This window comes from Eptatretus burgeri, chromosome 6, assembly GCF_056783735.1.
Source record: "Eptatretus burgeri isolate ZD-2024b chromosome 6, Ebu_testis_v1, whole genome shotgun sequence".
Taxonomy (NCBI): domain Eukaryota; kingdom Metazoa; phylum Chordata; class Myxini; order Myxiniformes; family Myxinidae; genus Eptatretus; species Eptatretus burgeri.
Window position 1 is genome coordinate 65,159,321 of NC_140966.1, and position 18,380 is coordinate 65,177,700.

The following is an 18,380-nucleotide window of genomic DNA, read 5'->3' on the forward strand; positions in this document are numbered from 1 at the left end:
AATACCCTTCCTTCAGCAAGGGTAGCAAGGGATTTCCCAAGACATTATATTTCTGCTGATATATGTTGTTCATATGTACGAAATTGAGGCAATTGCGTAGCAGCCCCACCCCCATCAGGCTGATTGACAGTCGTATATTTTGCAAAGGAGTATAGTTTTTCATACGTTTCGTGGAATCCTCTCAAGCTATTAATATTACAATTCCAAAGGATGATGCACAAGGTAAAACTCTGTTGGATGGTTCGAGAATCATTGCCATTGATAGAGGCAGTTCAGAAATATCCATTAAAAAAAAATTATTATTATTATTACGAACATGAACGAGAAGATTAAGTCCCGGGTTTGACCGATGTCGTGGTTTTTTTGCTTTTTCCATGGTCTTGAAAACTGAAAAGTGGTCCGTGCTTCGACAATCAGCTGAACAAACCAAGAAGGTTCTCACATGTAGTCTAAGTGACTTTTTAGTGAAGATATTCCAACTTTCGTTTTGTATGTGGCAGAGGAGACCATTTTTTTCCGTGCCATCCTCACAAAGAGAGAACAGCGTATTCTCTGATACCTGTGGTGTCTGTTCTGTCCTGTGTTGTCACTTAACTATGCACTCAAACTTTTGTGAAATCGTACCAAACGTACGGACTGCACCTACCTCTCCCAAGTGGATGTCCTAAGGGTATATTTTTTGAAGTTTTTTTGAAAAAAAAAAGTTTAACATTTGAAAAAAAAATTTAAACTCAAATATTCAACTGAAATTGCTCATAAAATGTAATATCACGAAGATTATACGTAAATTTGTAAAAAAAGACATCTTTGTATTTATGATTGGAAATCATGACAACACGGATACTCACGTACTTATCCTCAGTTAAAACAAGCCTGTCTCGAGAGCGACGTGTTGTGAGGTGTTTTGCATTGCACAGCGGGAGTTGTTTGGAGTTACATGGAGCAGTGCCGGATTAAGCCTCAGCTGGCCCTAAGGCACATTTTGAAATTTTAGAGCATGGCCTGAAAAATTTAAATTAGATCTCGGGCTCATGGAAATGGACCCCAGACAAAAGATGAACTGATTCAAGAACAAAATATTTAATACAAAAAAAGACAAATATTTAATGTGAAAAGAAAATAGTTTATTTAATCCCTCTATACAATTTGCAGTGTATGAATATATGCATGACAAAACACGTACAGATTTGGCACTTTGCTTTACAGTTTTCTAGACCTTAGATTGCAACCTTGCGCATTTTTACAACTGCAAACTCTACAATTACGGAACTGAAGTCCAGTTCTCGGAGCAAATCACTCTCAATGCACAAAAGGGCCAATGCACCAAGACGCTGTTGATGCATGGGATAACGCTTCACATCTTTGATTCTCTTTAGCTGCGAAAATGAGCGTTCTCCTGAACAATTGGTGGCCATCAGTGCTAAGTATATTCGGAGGGCCACTTCAGTGTTTGGAAAGGCTGCATTAACTCCAGTGGTGTGCAGCAGCGCAAACATATGCTGTGCACACCCTGTTGAGGGGGAACTTGAGGGCAGTTTGTTTTTATACCAGCAAATGAACTGACGGAACTCTGACGCAAATGCAAAAACCCAAAAAATGAAACTGCTTCAGTGCAACAATCCACCGCGGACTGACCAACTAGGTTCAAAGAGTGACCTACACAGGGAATAAATCAACCAAACTGCTCGTTCTTCAAAATTTTCTGCATACCATTGTACTTGCCCGACATATTACTCGCATTGTCATACATCTGACCACGGCAATTGTCAAAGTCGATGTCATTCATAGTCCTTCATGTATTGGAGAAGAGTATCGGCAAGATTCTGACCTGTATGACTAGAGATACTAATGAACGTGAGGAAACGCTCGACAGGCTTGTGATCTGTCATGTTGACGTAGCGGAGGATGATAGTGAGCTGGTCCGTATGGGCAATGTCTGGTGTGGAGTCCACTGAAACGGAGAAATACCGCGACTTCGAAATCTCATCCTTGATGCGACCAAATACTTGCTTGCCCATCATAGCAATTAATTCTTCGCAGATTGCTTTTGCCAAATAAGACGTGTGACCGCGACCCCGATTGGCATGGTAATGGATGTGCTGGGACAAAAACGGATCAAACTGGCCAATCAACTCCAAAATGCCCAAGTAATTACCATTGCTGCTGGAGCCAACAATTTCGTTACTACCTCGAAACGACTGACCCCTCTCGCAAAGAAAAGTAATTGTGGCAACACAACGTGTCAACAAATTTTTCCAATAGCTGCGCTGCTCCAGCATTTTTTGATGCAATTGCTTATCAACTCGACCGGCATCAGCACTCCGCTGACAAAATGTTAGAACTGATTCTATGTGCTTTGGGCTGATTTCATGGGCCTTCAAGTACTGAGCCGTATTCTTCCAATCAGTAAATCCCGAGCCAGAAAGCTGTGCACCTCTGTCAGAGGAAAACAGAGTGCAGGGAAAACAGAAAACACAAGCTTTGGCAGGAGAATAAACCAACCAATCACGATCAGCTACCTCCCCATTTGGCAAAACCCGTTTGAAGGCACTGGCATTAAGAAGGCGATTCAGCCCAGGGTATTCGCGCTTCGTTTCTGGATAACTGTCATCCAAGTTCCGAAAATGGTCGGTGTCCAAGCTGATGCACACATGGCGCAGTTTGTCTGTGATGTTACCAAACAACCCGACATCGTTGGGAATCAGTGGAGTCGATACTGAAGCATCTTCACCCCTCGTGTCACCATCGTCGGCCGGCCTGTCTTCGACAGGATCAACTGCGGGGGATGTTGAAGGGGAGTCCTGAGTTGAATCTATATCATCATCACTACCACAAACACCAGCATCCTTCTCCACCACATGGAAAAACGATGTCAATTTATGAGTCTTCTTGAGTAGTTGATCCTCCTTATGCTTCTTTTTCTGCAACTCCTGAGCTCGCTCCCAGCCACCTTTGCGTCCTGACATAACGATGGATTGAATCTGCAAATAGAACATCAGATGTACAAGTTTTAAAACCTTTTATTATAAAATACAAACCACATTAAACACGATACAGTGTTTACCTCACCTCCGACCGCGTGTCTAATGGTGACCGTGTCGAGTCGGAGACGGGGCGGGGAGGACGCCCCCTCCCTGCCGGGGCGGGGAGGACGCCCCCTCCCTGCCGGGGCGGGGAGGACGCCCCCTCCCTGCCGATTGGCTAAAGAGGGACACCATGCCAACGCTAGACTCCGCCCACGCGCGCGCCTGCTGGCTGACGTGCGCACGAAGAATGCCGCGAACGTCATGGCGTCAGAATGGACGTGAAGATGGCGTTGTTGTCGTCGTCGTTGTTGTTGTTGTTGTTGTTGTTGTTGTTTTTGCGGTAGATTGGGTATACCAATAACAAATCGCAGCGCATTTACACTTATTCACCAATGAGACCAGTGGGAGGAAGCTATCTATAAAACACGAACTTACCAAGATAACTGAGCTAAAGGAACCTGTATGTTGTGTGCGATAGATTTCCAAATTCGAAACAATATTACGAGACCAATAAGAATTGTATGTAAAAAAAAAAACAAAGTCAGCCTAAATTTTTGTGGCCCGAATTTTTGGCTGGCCCAAAGGCACAACATGCCTTATCTGCCGAATGGTCAATCCGACTCTGACATGGAGGTGAGGTGTTTTTAATAACGTGGGGATTACGTGATGGTGAGGTGTTTATAATAATGTGGTGGGTAAGTGGAGGTGAGGTGTTTTTAATAACGTGGGGATTACGTGATGGTGAGGTGTTTATAATAATGTGGTCGGTAAGTGGTGGTGAGGTGTTTTTAATCACATGGGGATGATGTGATGGTGAGGTACTTATAATAATGTGGTCGCTAAGTGGAGGTGAGGTGTTTTTAATAACGTGGGGATTACGTGATGGTGAGGTGTTTATAATAATGTGGTGGGTAAGTGGAGGTGAGGTGTTTTTAATAATGTGGGGATTACGTGATGGTGAGGTGTTTATAATAATGTGGTCGGTAAGTGGTGGTGAGGTGTTTATAATAATGTGGTGGGTAAGTGGTGGTGAGGTGTTTTTAATAACGTGGGGATTACGTGATGGTGAGGTGTTTATAATAATGTGGTCGGTAAGTGCTGGTGAGGTGTTTATAATAATGTGGTCGGTAAGTGGTGGTGAGGTGTTTATAATAATGTGGTCGGTAACTGGAGGTGAGGTGTTTTTAATAACGTGGGGATTACGTGGTGGTGAGGTGTTTATAATAATGTGGTGGGGAAGTGGAGGTGAGGTGTTTTTAATACCGTGGGGATTACGTGATGGTGAGATGTTTATAATAATGTGGTGGGTAAGTGGAGGTGAGGTGTTTTTAATAACGTTAGGATTACGTGATACTGAGGTGTTTATAATAATGTTGTGGGTAAGTGGTGGTGAGGTGTTTTTAATAACATGGGGATTACGTGATGGTGAGGTGTTTATAATAATGTGGTGGTGGGGTGTTTTTTAATAACGTGCGGATTGCGTGATGGTGGTGTTTGTAATAATGTGCTGGTGAGGAGTTTGTAATAACGTGGTGGTGAGGTGTTTGTAATGATGTGGTGGTGAGGTGTTTGTAATAACGTGGTGGTGAGGTGTTTGTAATAATGTCGTGTTGAGGTGTTTGTAATGACGTGGTGATGAAGTGTTTGTAATAACGTGATGTTGAGTTTTTAATAATGTGGTGAGGTGTTTTGAATTACGAGGTGGTGAGGTGTTTTTAATAACGTGGGGATTACGTGATGGTGAGGTGTTTGTAATAACGTGGTGTTGAGGTATTTGTAATAATGTGGTGGTGAGGTTTTTTTAATAACGTGGTGGTGAGGTTTTTGTAATAATGTGGTGGTGAGGTGTTTGTAATATAATGGTGTTGAGTCTTTTGTAATAACGTGGTGGTGAGGTGTTTGTAATAACGTGGTGGTGAGGTGTTTGTAATAACGTGCTGATGAGGTTTTTGTAACAACGTGGTGTTGAGGAGATTTTAATAATGTGCCGGTGAGATGTTTTTAATAACGTGGGGATTCCGTGGTGGTGAGGTGTTTTTAATTACGTGGTGGTGAGGTGTTTTTCATAATATGGGGATTTCGTGGTGGTGAGGTGTTTTTAATTACGTGTGGATGAGGTGTTTTTAATAACGTGGGGGTGAGGTGTTTTTAATAACGTGGGGATTACGTGGTGGTGAGGTGTTTTTAATAACGTGGGGTTTACGTGCTGGTGAGGTGTTTTTAATAACGTGGTCGGTAAGTGGTGGTGAGGTGTTTTTAATAATGTGGTCGGTAAGTGGTGGTGAGGTGTTTTTAATAACGCGGGGATGACGTGATGGTGAGGTGTTTGCAATAACGTGGTGTTGAGGTATTTGTAATAATGTGGTGGTGAGGTTTTATTTTTAATAACGTGGTGGTGAGGTGTTTATAATGACGTGGTGGTGAGGTGTTTGTAATAACATGGTGTTGAGGTGTTTGTAATAACGTGGTGGTGAGGTGTTTGTAATAACATGGTGGTGAGGTGTTTGAAATAACGTCTTGTTGAAGTGTTTGGAATGACGTGGTGTTGAGGAGTTTTTAATAATGTGGTGGTGAGGTGTTTTTAATAACGTGGGGATTACGTGGTGGTGAGGTGTTTTTAATAATGTGGGGATTCTGTGGTGGTCAGGTGTTTATAATAATGTGGTGGTGAGGTGTTTTTAATTACGTGATGGTGAGGTGTTTATAATAATGTGGTGGTTAAGTGTAGGTGAGGTGTTTTTAATAGTGTGGGGATTACATGATGGTGAGGTGTTTATAATAATGTGGTGGTGAGGTGTTTTTAATAACGTGGAGATGACGTGATGGTGAGGTGTTTATAATAATGTGGAGGTGAGGTGTTTTTAATGACGTGGGGATTATGTGATGGTGAGGTGTTTATAATAATGTGGTGGTGGGGTGTTTTTAATAACGTGCGGATTACGTGATGGTGAGGTGTTTGTAATAATGTGGTGGTGAGGTGTTTGTAATAACATGGTGTTGAGTCGTTTGTAATAACGTGGTGGTGAGGTGTTTGTAATGACATGGTGGTGAGGTGATTGAAATAACGTGGTGTTGAGGTGTTTGTAATGACGTGGTGTTGAGGTGTTTTAATAATGTGGTGGTGAGGTGTTTTTAATAACGTGGGGATTACGTGGTGGTGAGGTGTTTTTATCATGTGGTGGTGAGGTGTTTTTAATAATGTGGGGATTACGTGGTGGTGAGGTGTTTTTAATAATGTGGGGCGAGGTGTTTTTCATAACGTGGAGATTACGTAGTGGTGAGGTGTTTTTAATAATGTGGGGATTACGTGGTGGTGAGGTGTTTTTAATAACGTGGGGATTACGTGGGGGTGTTGTGTTTTTAATAACGTGGGGATTACGTGGTGGTGAGGTTTTTTTTAATAACGTGGGGATTACGTGGTTATGAGGTGTTTTTAATAACGTGGGGATTACGTGGTGGTGAGGTGTTTTTAATAACGTGGGGATTACGTGGGGTTGAGGTGTTTTTAATAATGTGGTGGTGAGGTGTTTTTAATAACGTGGGGATTTCGTGCTGATGAGGTGTTTGTAATAACGTGATGTTGAGGAGTTTTTAATAATGTGGTGGTCAGGTGTTTTTAATAACGTGGGGATTACGTGGTGGTGAGGTTTTTAATAATGTGGTGGTGAGGTGTTTTTAATTAAGTGGGGATTACGTGAGGGTGAGGTGTTTATAATAACGTGATGTTGAGGAGTTTTTAATAATGTGGTGGTGAGGTGTTTTTAATAACGTGGGGATTACGTGATGGTGAGGTGTTTGTAATAACATGGTGTTGAGGTATTTGTAATAATGTGGTGGTGAGGTTTTTTTAATAACGTGGTGGTGAGGTTTTTGTAATAATGTGGTGGTAAGGTGTTTGTAATATAATGGTGTTGAGTCTTTTGTAATAACGTGGTGGTGAGGTGTTTGTAATAACATGGTGGTGAGGTGTTTGTAATAACGTGCTGGTGAGGTGTTTGTGATGACGTGGTGGTGATGTGTTTGTAACAATGTGGTGGTGAGGTGTTTGTGTCGACGTGGTGGTGAGGTTTTTGTAACAACGTGGTCTTGAGGAGATTTTAATAATGTGCCGGTGAGGTGTTTTTAATAACGTGTTGATTCCATGGTGGTGAGGTGTTTTTAATTCTGTGGTGGTGAGGTGTTTTTAATAATGTGGGGATTTCATGGTGGTGAGGTGTTTTTAATTACGTGTGGATGAGGTGTTTTTAATAACGTGGGGGCGAGGTGTTTTTAATAACGTGGGGATTACGTGGTGCTGAGGTGTTTTTTAATAACGTGGGGTTTACGTGCTGGTGAGGTGTTTTTAATAACGTGGGGATTTCGTGGGTGTGCTGTATTTTTAATAACGTGGGGATTACGTGGTGCTGAGGTGTTTTTAATAACGGAATTACGTGGTGGTGAGGTGTTTTTAATAACGTCGGGATTACGTGGTGGTGAGGTGTTTTTAATAATGTGGTCGGTAAGTGGTGGTGAGGTGTTTTTAATAATGTGGTCGGTAAGTGGTGGTGAGGTGTTTTTAATAATGTGGTCGGTAAGTGGTGGTGAGGTGTTTTTAATAACGCGGGGATGACGTGATGGTGAGGTGTTTGTAATAACGTGGTGTTGAGGTATTTGTAATAATGTGGTGGTGAGGTTTTTTTTTAATAACGTGGTGTTGAGGTGTTTGTAGTGATGTGGTGGTGAGGTGTTTGTAATAACATGGTGTTGAGGTGTTTGTAATAACGTGGTGGTGAGGTGTTTGTAATAACGTGGTGGTGAGGTGTTTGAAATAACGTGGTGTTGAGGTGTTTGGAATGACGTGGTGTTGAGGTGTTTTTAATAATGTGGTGAGGTGTTTTTAATAACGTGGGGATTACGTGGTGGTGAGGTGTTTTTAATAATGTGGGGATTCCGTGGTGGTCAGGTGTTTATAATAATGTGGTGGTGAGGTGTTTTTAATTACGTGATGGTGAGGTGTTTATAATAATGTGGTGGCAAAGTGGAGGTGAGGTGTTTTTAATAGTGTGGGGATTACATGATGGTGAGGTGTTTATAATAATGTGGTGGTGAGGTGTTTTTAATAACGTGGAGATGACGTGATGGTGAGGTGTTTATAATAATGTGGTGGTGAGGTGTTTTTGATAACGTGGGGATTACGTGATGGTGAGGTGTTAATAATAATGTGGTGGGTAATTGGAGGTGAGGTGTTTTTAATAGCGTGGGGATTACGTGATGGTGAGGTGTTTATAATAATGTGGTGGGTAAGTGGAGGTGAGGTGTTTTTAATAGCGTGGGGATTACGTGATGGTGAGGTATTTATAATAATGTGGTGGGTAAGTGGAGGTGAGGTGTTTTTAATAACGTGGGGATTACGTGATGGTGAGGTGTTTATAATAATGTGGTCGGTAAGTGGTGGTGAGGTGTTTTTAATCACATGGGGATGATGTGATGGTGAGGTGCTTATAATAATGGTGTGGTGTGGTGTTTTTAATAACGTGGGGATTACGTGATGGGGAGGTGTTTATAATAATGTGGACGAAAAGTGGTGGTGAGATGTTTATAATAATGTGGAGGTGAGGTGTTTTTAATGACGTGGCGATTACGTGATGGTGAGGTGTTTATAATAATGTGGTGGTGGGGTGTTTTTAATAACGTGCGGATTACGTGATGGTGAGGTGTTTGTAATAATGTGGTGGTGAGGTGTTTGTAATAACGTGGTGGTGAGGGGTTTGTAATGACATGGTGGTGAGGTGTTTGAAATAACGTGGTGTTGAGGTGTTTGTAATGACGTGGTGTTGAGGTGTTTGTAATGACGTGGTGTTGAGGTGTTTGTAATAATGTGGTGGTGAGGTGTTTTTAATTATGTGGCGGTGAGGTGTTTTTAATAATGTGGGGATTACGTGGTGGTGAGGTGTTTTTAATAACGTGGGGCGAGGTGTTTTTCATAACGTGGGGATTACGTGGTGGTGAGGTGTTTTTAATAATGTGGGGATTACGTGGTGGTGAGGTGTTTTTAATAACATGGGGATTACGTGGTGTTGTGTTTTTAATAACATGGGGATTACGTGGTGGTGAGGTTTTTTTTAATAACGTGGGGATTACGTGGTGGTGAGGTGTTTTTAATAATGTGGGGATTACGTGGTGGTGAGGTGTTTTTAATAACGTGGGGATTACGTGGTGGTGTTGTGTTTTTAATAACGTGGGGATAACGTGGTGGTGAGGTGTTTTTAAAAATGTGGGGATTACGTGGTGGTGAGGTGTTTTTAATAACGTGGGGATTACGTGGGGGTGTTGTGTTTTTAATAACGTGGGGATTACGTGGTGGTGAGGTTTTTTTTAATAACGTGGGGATTACGTGGTGGTGAGGTGTTTTTAATAACATGGGGATTACGTGGTGGTGAGGTGTTTTTAATAACGTCGGGATTACGTGGGGTTGAGGTGTTTTTAATAATGTGATGGTGAGGTGTTTTTAATAATGTGGGGATTTCATGCTGATGAGGTGTTTGTAATAACGTGATGTTGAGGAGTTTTTAATAATGTGGTGGTCAGGTGTTTTTAATAACGTGGGGATTACGTGGTGGTGAGGTTTTTAATAATGTGGTGGTGAGGTGTTTTTAATTAAGTGGGGATTACGTGAGGGTGAGGTGTTTATAATAACGTGATGTTGAGGAGTTTTTAATAATGTGGTGGTGAGGTGTTTTTAATAATGTGGGGATTACGTGGTGGTGAGGAGTTTTTAATAACGTGCGGATTATGTGGGGGTGAGATGTTTGTAATAACGTGATGTTGAGGAGTTTTTAATAATGTGTTGGTGAGGTGTTTTGAATTACGTGGGAGTGAGGTGTTTATAATAATGTGGTGGTGAGGTGTTTTTAATAACGTGGGGGTTACGTGGCGGTGAGTTGTTTTTAATTATGTGGTGGTGAGGTGTTTTTAATAATGTGGGGATTACGTGGTGGTGAGGTGTTTTTAATAACGTGGGGCGAGGAGTTTTTCATAACGTGGGGATTACGTGGTGGTGAGGTGTTTTTATTAACGTGGGGTTTACGTGGTGGTGAGGTGTTTTTAATAAAGTGGGGATTACGTGGGGGTGAGGTGTTTTTAATAACGTGGGGATTACGTGGTGGTGAGGTTTTTTTTAATAACGTGGGGATTACATGGTTATGAGGTGTTTTTAATAACGTGAATTACGTGGTGGTGAGGTGTTTTTAATAACGTGGGGCTCACGTGGGGTTGAGGTGTTTTTAATAATGTGGTGGTGAGGTGTTTTTAATAACGTGGGGATTTCGTGCTGATGAGGTGTTTGTAATAACGTGATGTTGAGGAGTTTTTAATAATGTGGTGGTGAGGTGTTTTTAATAACGTGTGGATTACGTGGTGGTGAGGTTTTTAATAATGTGGTGGTGAGGTGTTTTTAATTAAGTCGGGATTACGTGAGGGTGAGGTGTTTATAATAACGTGATGTTGAGGAGTTTTTAATAATGTGGTGGTGAGGTGTCTTTAATAACGTGGGGATTACGTGGTGGTGAGGTTTTTAATAATGTGGTGGTGAGGTGTTTTTAATTAAGTCGGGATTACGTGAGGGTGAGGTGTTTATAATAACGTGATGTTGAGGAGTTTTTAATAATGTGGTGGTGAGGTGTTTTTAATAACGTGGGGATTACGTGGTGGTGAGGTTTTTAATAATGTGGGGATTCCGTGGTGGCCAGGTGTTTATAATAATGTGGTGGTGAGGTGTTTTTAATTACGTGTTGGTGAGGTGTTTATAATAATGTGGTGGCAAAGTGGAGGTGAGGTGTTTTTAATAGTGTGGGGATTACATGATGGTGAGGTGTTTATAATCATGTGGTGGTGAGGTGTTTTTAATAACGTGGAGATGACGTGATGGTGAGGTGTTTATAATAATGTGGTGGTGAGGTGTTTTTGATAACGTGGGGATTACGTGATGGTGAGGTGTTAATAATAATGTGGTGGGTAAGTGGAGGTGAGGTGTTTTTAATAGCGTGGGGATTACGTGATGGTGAGGTGTTTATAATAATGTGGTGGGTAAGTGGAGGTGAGGTGTTTTTAATAGCGTGGGGATTACGTGATGGTGAGGTATTTATAATAATGTGGTGGCTAAGTGGAGGTGAGGTGTTTTTAATAACGTGGGGATTACGTGATGGTGAGGTGTTTTTAATAATGTGGTCGGTAAGTGGTGGTGAGGTGTTTTTAATCACATGGGGATGATGTGATGGTGAGGTGCTTATAATAATGGTGTGGTGAGGTGTTTTTAATAACGTGGGGATTACGTGATGGGGAGGTGTTTATAATAATGTGGACGAAAAGTGGTGGTGAGATGTTTATAATAATGTGGAGGTGAGGTGTTTTTAATGACGTGGGGATTACGTGATGGTGAGGTGTTTATAATAATGTGGTGGTGGGGTGTTTTTAATAACGTGCGGATTACGTGATGGTGAGGTGTTTGTAATAATGTGGTGGTGAGGTGTTTGTAATAACGTGGTGGTGAGGGGTTTGTAATGACATGGTGGTGAGGTGTTTGAAATAACGTGGTGTTGAGGTGTTTGTAATGACGTGGTGTTGAGGTGTTTGTAATGACGTGGTGTTGAGGTGTTTGTAATAATGTGGTGGTGAGGTGTTTTTAATTATGTGGCGGTGAGGTGTTTTTAATAATGTGCGGATTACGTGGTGGTGAGGTGTTTTTAATAACGTGTGGCGAGGTGTTTTTCATAACGTGGGGATTACGTGGTGGTGAGGTGTTTTTAATAATGTGGGGATTACGTGGTGGTGAGGTGTTTTTAATAACGTGGGGATTACGTGGTGGTGTTGTGTTTTTAATAACGTGGGGATAACGTGGTGGTGAGGTGTTTTTAAAAATGTGGGGATTACGTGGTGGTGAGGTGTTTTTAATAACGTGGGGATTACGTGGGGGTGTTGTGTTTTTAATAACGTGGGGATTACGTGGTGGTGAGGTTTTTTTTAATAACGTGGGGATTACGTGGTGGTGAGCTGTTTTTAATAACATGGGGATTACGTGGTGGTGAGGTGTTTTTAATAACGTCGGGATTACGTGGGGTTGAGGTGTTTTTAATAATGTGGTGGTGAGGTGTTTTTAATAATGTGGGGATTTCATGCTGATGAGGTGTTTGTAATAACGTGATGTTGAGGAGTTTTTAATAATGTGGTGGTCAGGTGTTTTTAATAACGTGGGGATTATGTGGTGGTGAGGTTTTTAATAATGTGGTGGTGAGGTGTTTTTAATTAAGTGGGGATTACGTGAGGGTGAGGTGTTTATAATAACGTGATGTTGAGGAGTTTTTAATAATGTGGTGGTGAGGTGTTTTTAATAATGTGGGGATTACGTGGTGGTGAGGAGTTTTTAATAACGTGCGGATTATGTGGGGGTGAGATGTTTGTAATAACGTGATGTTGAGGAGTTTTTAATAATGTGTTGGTGAGGTGTTTTGAATTACGTGGGGGTGAGGTGTTTATAATAATGTGGTGGTGAGGTGTTTTTAATAACGTGGGGGTTACGTGGCGGTGAGGTGTTTTTAATTATGTGGTGGTGAGGTGTTTTTAATAATGTGGGGATTACGTGGTGGTGAGGTGTTTTTAATAACGTGGGGCGAGGAGTTTTTCATAACGTGGGGATTACGTGGTGGTGAGGTGTTTTTATTAACGTGGGGTTTACGTGGTGGTGAGGTGTTTTTAATAAAGTGGGGATTACGTGGGGGTGAGGTGTTTTTAATAACGTGGGGATTACGTGGTGGTGAGGTTTTTTTTAATAACGTGGGGATTACATGGTTATGAGGTGTTTTTAATAACGTGAATTACGTGGTGGTGAGGTGTTTTTAATAACGTGGGGTTTACGTGGGGTTGAGGTGTTTTTAATAATGTGGTGGTGAGGTGTTTTTAATAACGTGGGGATTTCGTGCTGATGAGGTGTTTGTAATAACGTGATGTTGAGGAGTTTTTAATAATGTGGTGGTGAGGTGTTTTTAATAACGTGTGGATTACGTGGTGGTGAGGTTTTTAATAATGTGGTGGTGAGGTGTTTTTAATTAAGTCGGGATTACGTGAGGGTGAGGTGTTTATAATAACGTGATGCTGAGAAGATTTTAATAATGTGGTGGTGAGGTGTCTTTAATAACGTGGGGATTACGTGGTGGTGAGGTTTTTAATAATGTGGTGGTGAGGTGTTTTTAATTAAGTCGGGATTACGTGAGGGTGAGGTGTTTATAATAACGTGATGTTGAGGAGTTTTTAATAATGTGGTGGTGAGGTGTTTTTAATAACGTGGGGATTACGTGGTGGTGAGGTTTTTAATAATGTGGGGATTCCGTGGTGGTCAGGTGTTTATAATAATGTGGTGGTGAGGTGTTTTTAATTACGTGTTGGTGAGGTGTTTATAATAATGTGGTGGCAAAGTGGAGGTGAGGTGTTTTTAATAGTGTGGGGATTACATGATGGTGAGGTGTTTATAATAATGTGGTGGTGAGGTGTTTTTAATAACGTGGAGATGACGTGATGGTCAGGTGTTTATAATAATGTGCTGGTGAGGTGTTTTTGATAACGTGGGGATTACGTGATGGTGAGGTGTTAATAATAATGTGGTGGGTAAGTGGAGGTGAGGTGTTTTTAATAGCGTGGGGATTACGTGATGGTGAGGTGTTTATAATAATGTGGTGGGTAAGTGGAGGTGAGGTGTTTTTAATAGCGTGGGGATTACGTGATGGTGAGGTATTTATAATAATGTGGTGGGTAAGTGGAGGTGAGGTGTTTTTAATAACGTGGGGATTACGTGATGGTGAGGTGTTTTTAATAATGTGGTCGGTAAGTGGTGGTGAGGTGTTTTTAAACACAAGGGGCTGATGTGATGGTGAGGTGCTTATAATAATGGTGTGGTGAGGTGTTTTTAATAACGTGGGGATTACGTGATGGGGAGGTGTTTATAATAATGTGGACGAAAAGTGGTGGTGAGATGTTTATAATAATGTGGAGGTGAGGTGTTTTTAATGACGTGGGGATTACGTGATGGTGAGGTGTTTATAATAATGTGGTGGTGGGGTGTTTTTAATAACGTGCGGATTACGTGATGGTGAGGTGTTTGTAATAATGTGGTGGTGAGGTGTTTGTAATAACGTGGTGGTGAGGGGTTTGTAATGACATGGTGGTGAGGTGTTTGAAATAACGTGGTGTTGAGGTGTTTGTAATGACGTGGTGTTGAGGTGTTTGTAATGACGTGGTGTTGAGGTGTTTGTAATAATGTGGTGGTGAGGTGTTTTTAATTATGTGGCGGTGAGGTGTTTTTAATAATGTGGGGATTACGTGGTGGTGAGGTGTTTTTAATAACGTGGGGCGAGGTGTTTTTCATAACGTGGGGATTACGTGGTGGTGAGGTGTTTTTAATAATGTGGGGATTACGTGGTGGTGAGGTGTTTTTAATAACATGGGGATTACGTGGTGTTGTGTTTTTAATAACGTGGGGATTACGTGGTGGTGAGGTGTTTTTAAAAATGTGGGGATTACGTGGTGGTGAGGTGTTTTTAATAACGTGGGGATTACGTGGGGGTGTTGTGTTTTTAATAACGTGGGGATTACGTGGTGGTGAGGTGTTTTTAATAACGTGGGGATTACGTGGTGGTGAGGTGTTTTTAATAACGTCGGGATTACGTGGGGTTGAGGTGTTTTTAGTAATGTGGTGGTGAGGTGTTTTTAATAACGTGGGGATTTCATGCTGATGAGGTGTTTGTAATAACGTGATGTTGAGGAGTTTTTAATAATGTGGTGGTCAGGTGTTTTTAATAACGTGGGGATTACGTGGTGGTGAGGTTTTTAATAATGTGGTGGTGAGGTGTTTTTAAGTGGGGATTACGTGAGGGTGAGGTGTTTATAATAACGTGATGTTGAGGAGTTTTTAATAATGTGGTGGTGAGGTGTTTTTAATAATGTGGGGATTACGTGGTGGTGAGGAGTTTTTAATAACGTGCGGATTATGTGGGGGTGAGATGTTTGTAATAACGTGATGTTGAGGAGTTTTTAATAATGTGTTGGTGAGGTGTTTTGAATTACGTGGGGGTGAGGTGTTTATAATAATGTGGTGGTGAGGTGTTTTTAATAACGTGGGGTTACGTGGCGGTGAGGTGTTTTTAATTATGTGGTGGTGAGGTGTTTTTAATAATGTGGGGATTACGTGGTGGTGAGGTGTTTTTAATAACGTGGGGCGAGGAGTTTTTCATAACGTGGGGATTACGTGGTGGTGAGGTGTTTTTATTAACGTGGGGTTTACGTGGTGGTGAGGTGTTTTTAATAAAGTGGTGATTACGTGGGGGTGAGGTGTTTTTAATAACGTGGGGATTACGTGGTGGTGAGGTTTTTTTTAATAACGTGGGGATTACATGGTTATGAGGTGTTTTTAATAACGTGAATTACGTGGTGGTGAGGTGTTTTTAATAACGTGGGGTTTACGTGGGGTTGAGGTGTTTTTAATAATGTGGTGGTGAGGTGTTTTTAATAACGTGGGGATTTCGTGCTGATGAGGTGTTTGTAATAACGTGATGTTGAGGAGTTTTTAATAATGTGGTGGTGAGGTGTTTTTAATAACGTGGGGATTACCTGGTGGTGAGGTTTTTAATAATGTGGTGGTGAGGTGTTTTTAATTAAGTCGGGATTACGTGAGGGTGAGGTGTTTATAATAACGTGATGTTGAGGAGTTTTTAATAATGTGGTGGTGAGGTGTCTTTAATAACGTGGGGATTACATGGTGGTGAGGTTTTTAATAATGTGGTGGTGAGGTGTTTTTAATTAAGTCGGGATTACGTGAGGGTGAGGTGTTTATAATAACGTGATGTTGAGGAGTTTTTAATAATGTGGTGGTGAGGTGTTTTTAATAACGTGGGGATTACGTGGTGGTGAGGTTTTTAATAATGTGGTGGTGAGGTGTTTTTACTTAAGTTGGGATTACGTGAGGGTGAGGTGTTTATAATAACGTGATGTTGAGGAGTTTTTAATAATGTGGTGGTGAGGTGTTTTTAATAATGTGGGGATTACGTGGTGGTGAGGTGTTTTTAATAATGTGCGGATTATGTGGGGGTGAGGTGTTTATAATAATGTGGTGGTGAGGTGTTTTTAATAATGTGGGGATAGCGTGGTGGTGAGGTGTTTTTAATAACGTGGGGCGAGGAGTTTTTCATAACGTGGGGATTACGTGGTGGTGAGGTGTTTTTATTAAAGTGAGGTTTACGTGGTGGTGAGGTGTTTTTAATAAAGTGGGGATTACGTGGGGGTGTTGTGTTTTCAATAACGTGGGGATTACGTGGTGGTGAGGTTTTTTTAGTAACGTGGGGATTACGTGGTTATGAGGTGTTTTTAATAACGTGGGGATTACGTGGTGGTGAGGTTTTTTAAATAACGTGGGGATTACATGGTTATGAGGTGTTTTTAATAACGTGGGGATTACGTGGTGGTGAGGTGTTTTTAATAACGTGGGGTTTACGTGGGGTTGAGGTGTTTTTAATAATGTGGTGGTGAGGTGTTTTTAATAACGTGGGGATTTCGTGCTGATGAGGTGTTTGTAATAACGTGATGTTGAGGAGTTTTTAATAATGAGGTGGTGAGGTGTTTTTAATAACGAGGGGATTACCTGGTGGTGAGGTTTTTAGTAATGTGGTGGTGAGGTGTTTTTAATTAAGTCGGGATTACGTGAGGGTGAGGTGTTTATAATAACGTGATGTTGAGGAGTTTTTAATAATGTGGTGGTGAGGTGTTTTTAATAATGTGGGGATTACGTGGTGGTGAGGTGTTTTTAATAACGTGCGGATTATGTGGGGGTGAGGTGTTTATAATAATGTGGTGGTGAGGTGTTTTTAATAATGTGGGGATAACGTGGTGGTGAGGTGTTTTTAATAACGTGGGGCGAGGAGTTTTTCATAACGTGGGGATTACGTGGTGGTGAGGTGTTTTTATTAACGTGTTTTTTACGTGGTGGTGAGGTGTTTTTAATAAAGTGGGGATTACGTGGGGTGTTGTGTTTTTAATAACGTGGGGATTACGTGGTGGTGAGGTTTTTTTTAATAACGTGGGGATTACATGGTTATGAGGTGTTTTTAATAACGTGGGGATTACGTGGTGGTGAGGTGATTTTAATAACGTGGGGTTTACGTGGGGTTGAGGTGTTTTTAATAATGTGATGGTGAGGTGTTTTTAATAACGTGGGGATTTCGTGCTGATGAGGTGTTTGTAATGACGTGATGTTGAGGAGTTTTTAATAATGTGGTGGTGAGGTGTTTTTAATAACGTGGGGATTACGCGGTGGTGAGGTTTTTAATAATGTGGTGGTGAGGTGTTTTTAATTAAGTCGGGATTACGTGAGGGTGAGGTGTTTATAATAACGTGATGTTGAGGAGTTTTTAATAATGTGGTGGTGAGGTGTTTTTAATAATGTGGGGATTACGTGGTGGTGAGGTGTTTTTAATAACGTGCGGATTATGTGGGGGTGAGGTGTTTATAATAATGTGGTGGTGAGGTGTTTTTAATAATGTGGGGATAACGTGGTGGTGAGGTGTTTTTAATAACGTGGGGCGAGGAGTTTTTCATAACGTGGGGATTACGTGGTGGTGAGGTGTTTTTATTAACGTGGGGTTTACGTGGTGGTGAGATGTTTTTAATAAAGTGGGGATTACGTGGGGGTGTTGTGTTTTTAATAACGTGGGGATTACGTGGTGGTGAGGTTTTTTTAATAACGTGGGGATTACGTGGTTATGAGGTGTTTTTAATAACGTGGGGATTACGTGGTGGTGAGGTTTTTTTTAATAACGTGGGGATTACATGGTTATGAGGTGTTTTTAATAACGTGGGGATTACGTGGTGGTGAGGTGTTTTTAATAATGTGGTGGTGAGGTGTTTTTAATAACGTGGGGATTTCGTGCTGATGAGGTGTTTGTAATAACGTGATGTTGAGGAGTTTTTAATAATGTGGTGGTGAGGTGTTTTTAATAATGTGGGGATAACGTGGTGGTGAGGTGTTTTTAATAACGTGGGGATTACGTGGTGGTGAGGTGTTTTTAATAATGTGGTGTGAAAGTGGTGGTGAGGTGTTTTTAATAACGTGGGGATTACGTGAGGGTGAGCTGTTTGTAAGAAAGTGATGTTGAGGAGTTTTTAATAATGTGGTGGTGAGGTGTTTTGAATTACGTGGGGGTGAGGGGTTTGTGATAACGTGATGTTGAGGAGTTTTAATAATGTGGTGGTGAGGTGTTTTGAATTACGTGGGGGTGAGGTGTTTATCATAAGTGGTGGTGAGGTGTTTTCAATAATGTGGGGATTACGTGATAGTGA

The 18,380-nt window shown here is 41.4% G+C and overlaps 1 protein-coding gene across 3 annotated transcripts in view; it reads right to left on the reverse strand.

Moving 5' to 3' along the window:
- Positions 1–1,102: 1,102 nt before the first annotated feature.
- Positions 1,103–18,380, reverse strand: part of LOC147024964 (zinc finger MYM-type protein 1-like) — a 29,151-nt gene continuing 11,873 nt past the window's right edge. For all 3 annotated transcript variants that reach the window (XM_085885440.1, XM_085885438.1, XM_085885439.1), the window contains exon 2: positions 1,103–2,981. In XM_085885440.1, the coding sequence (XP_085741566.1) occupies positions 1,779–2,966 (1,188 nt within the window). In that variant the 5' untranslated portion in view covers positions 2,967–2,981 and the 3' untranslated portion in view covers positions 1,103–1,778. The remainder of the gene's footprint in view (positions 2,982–18,380) is intronic.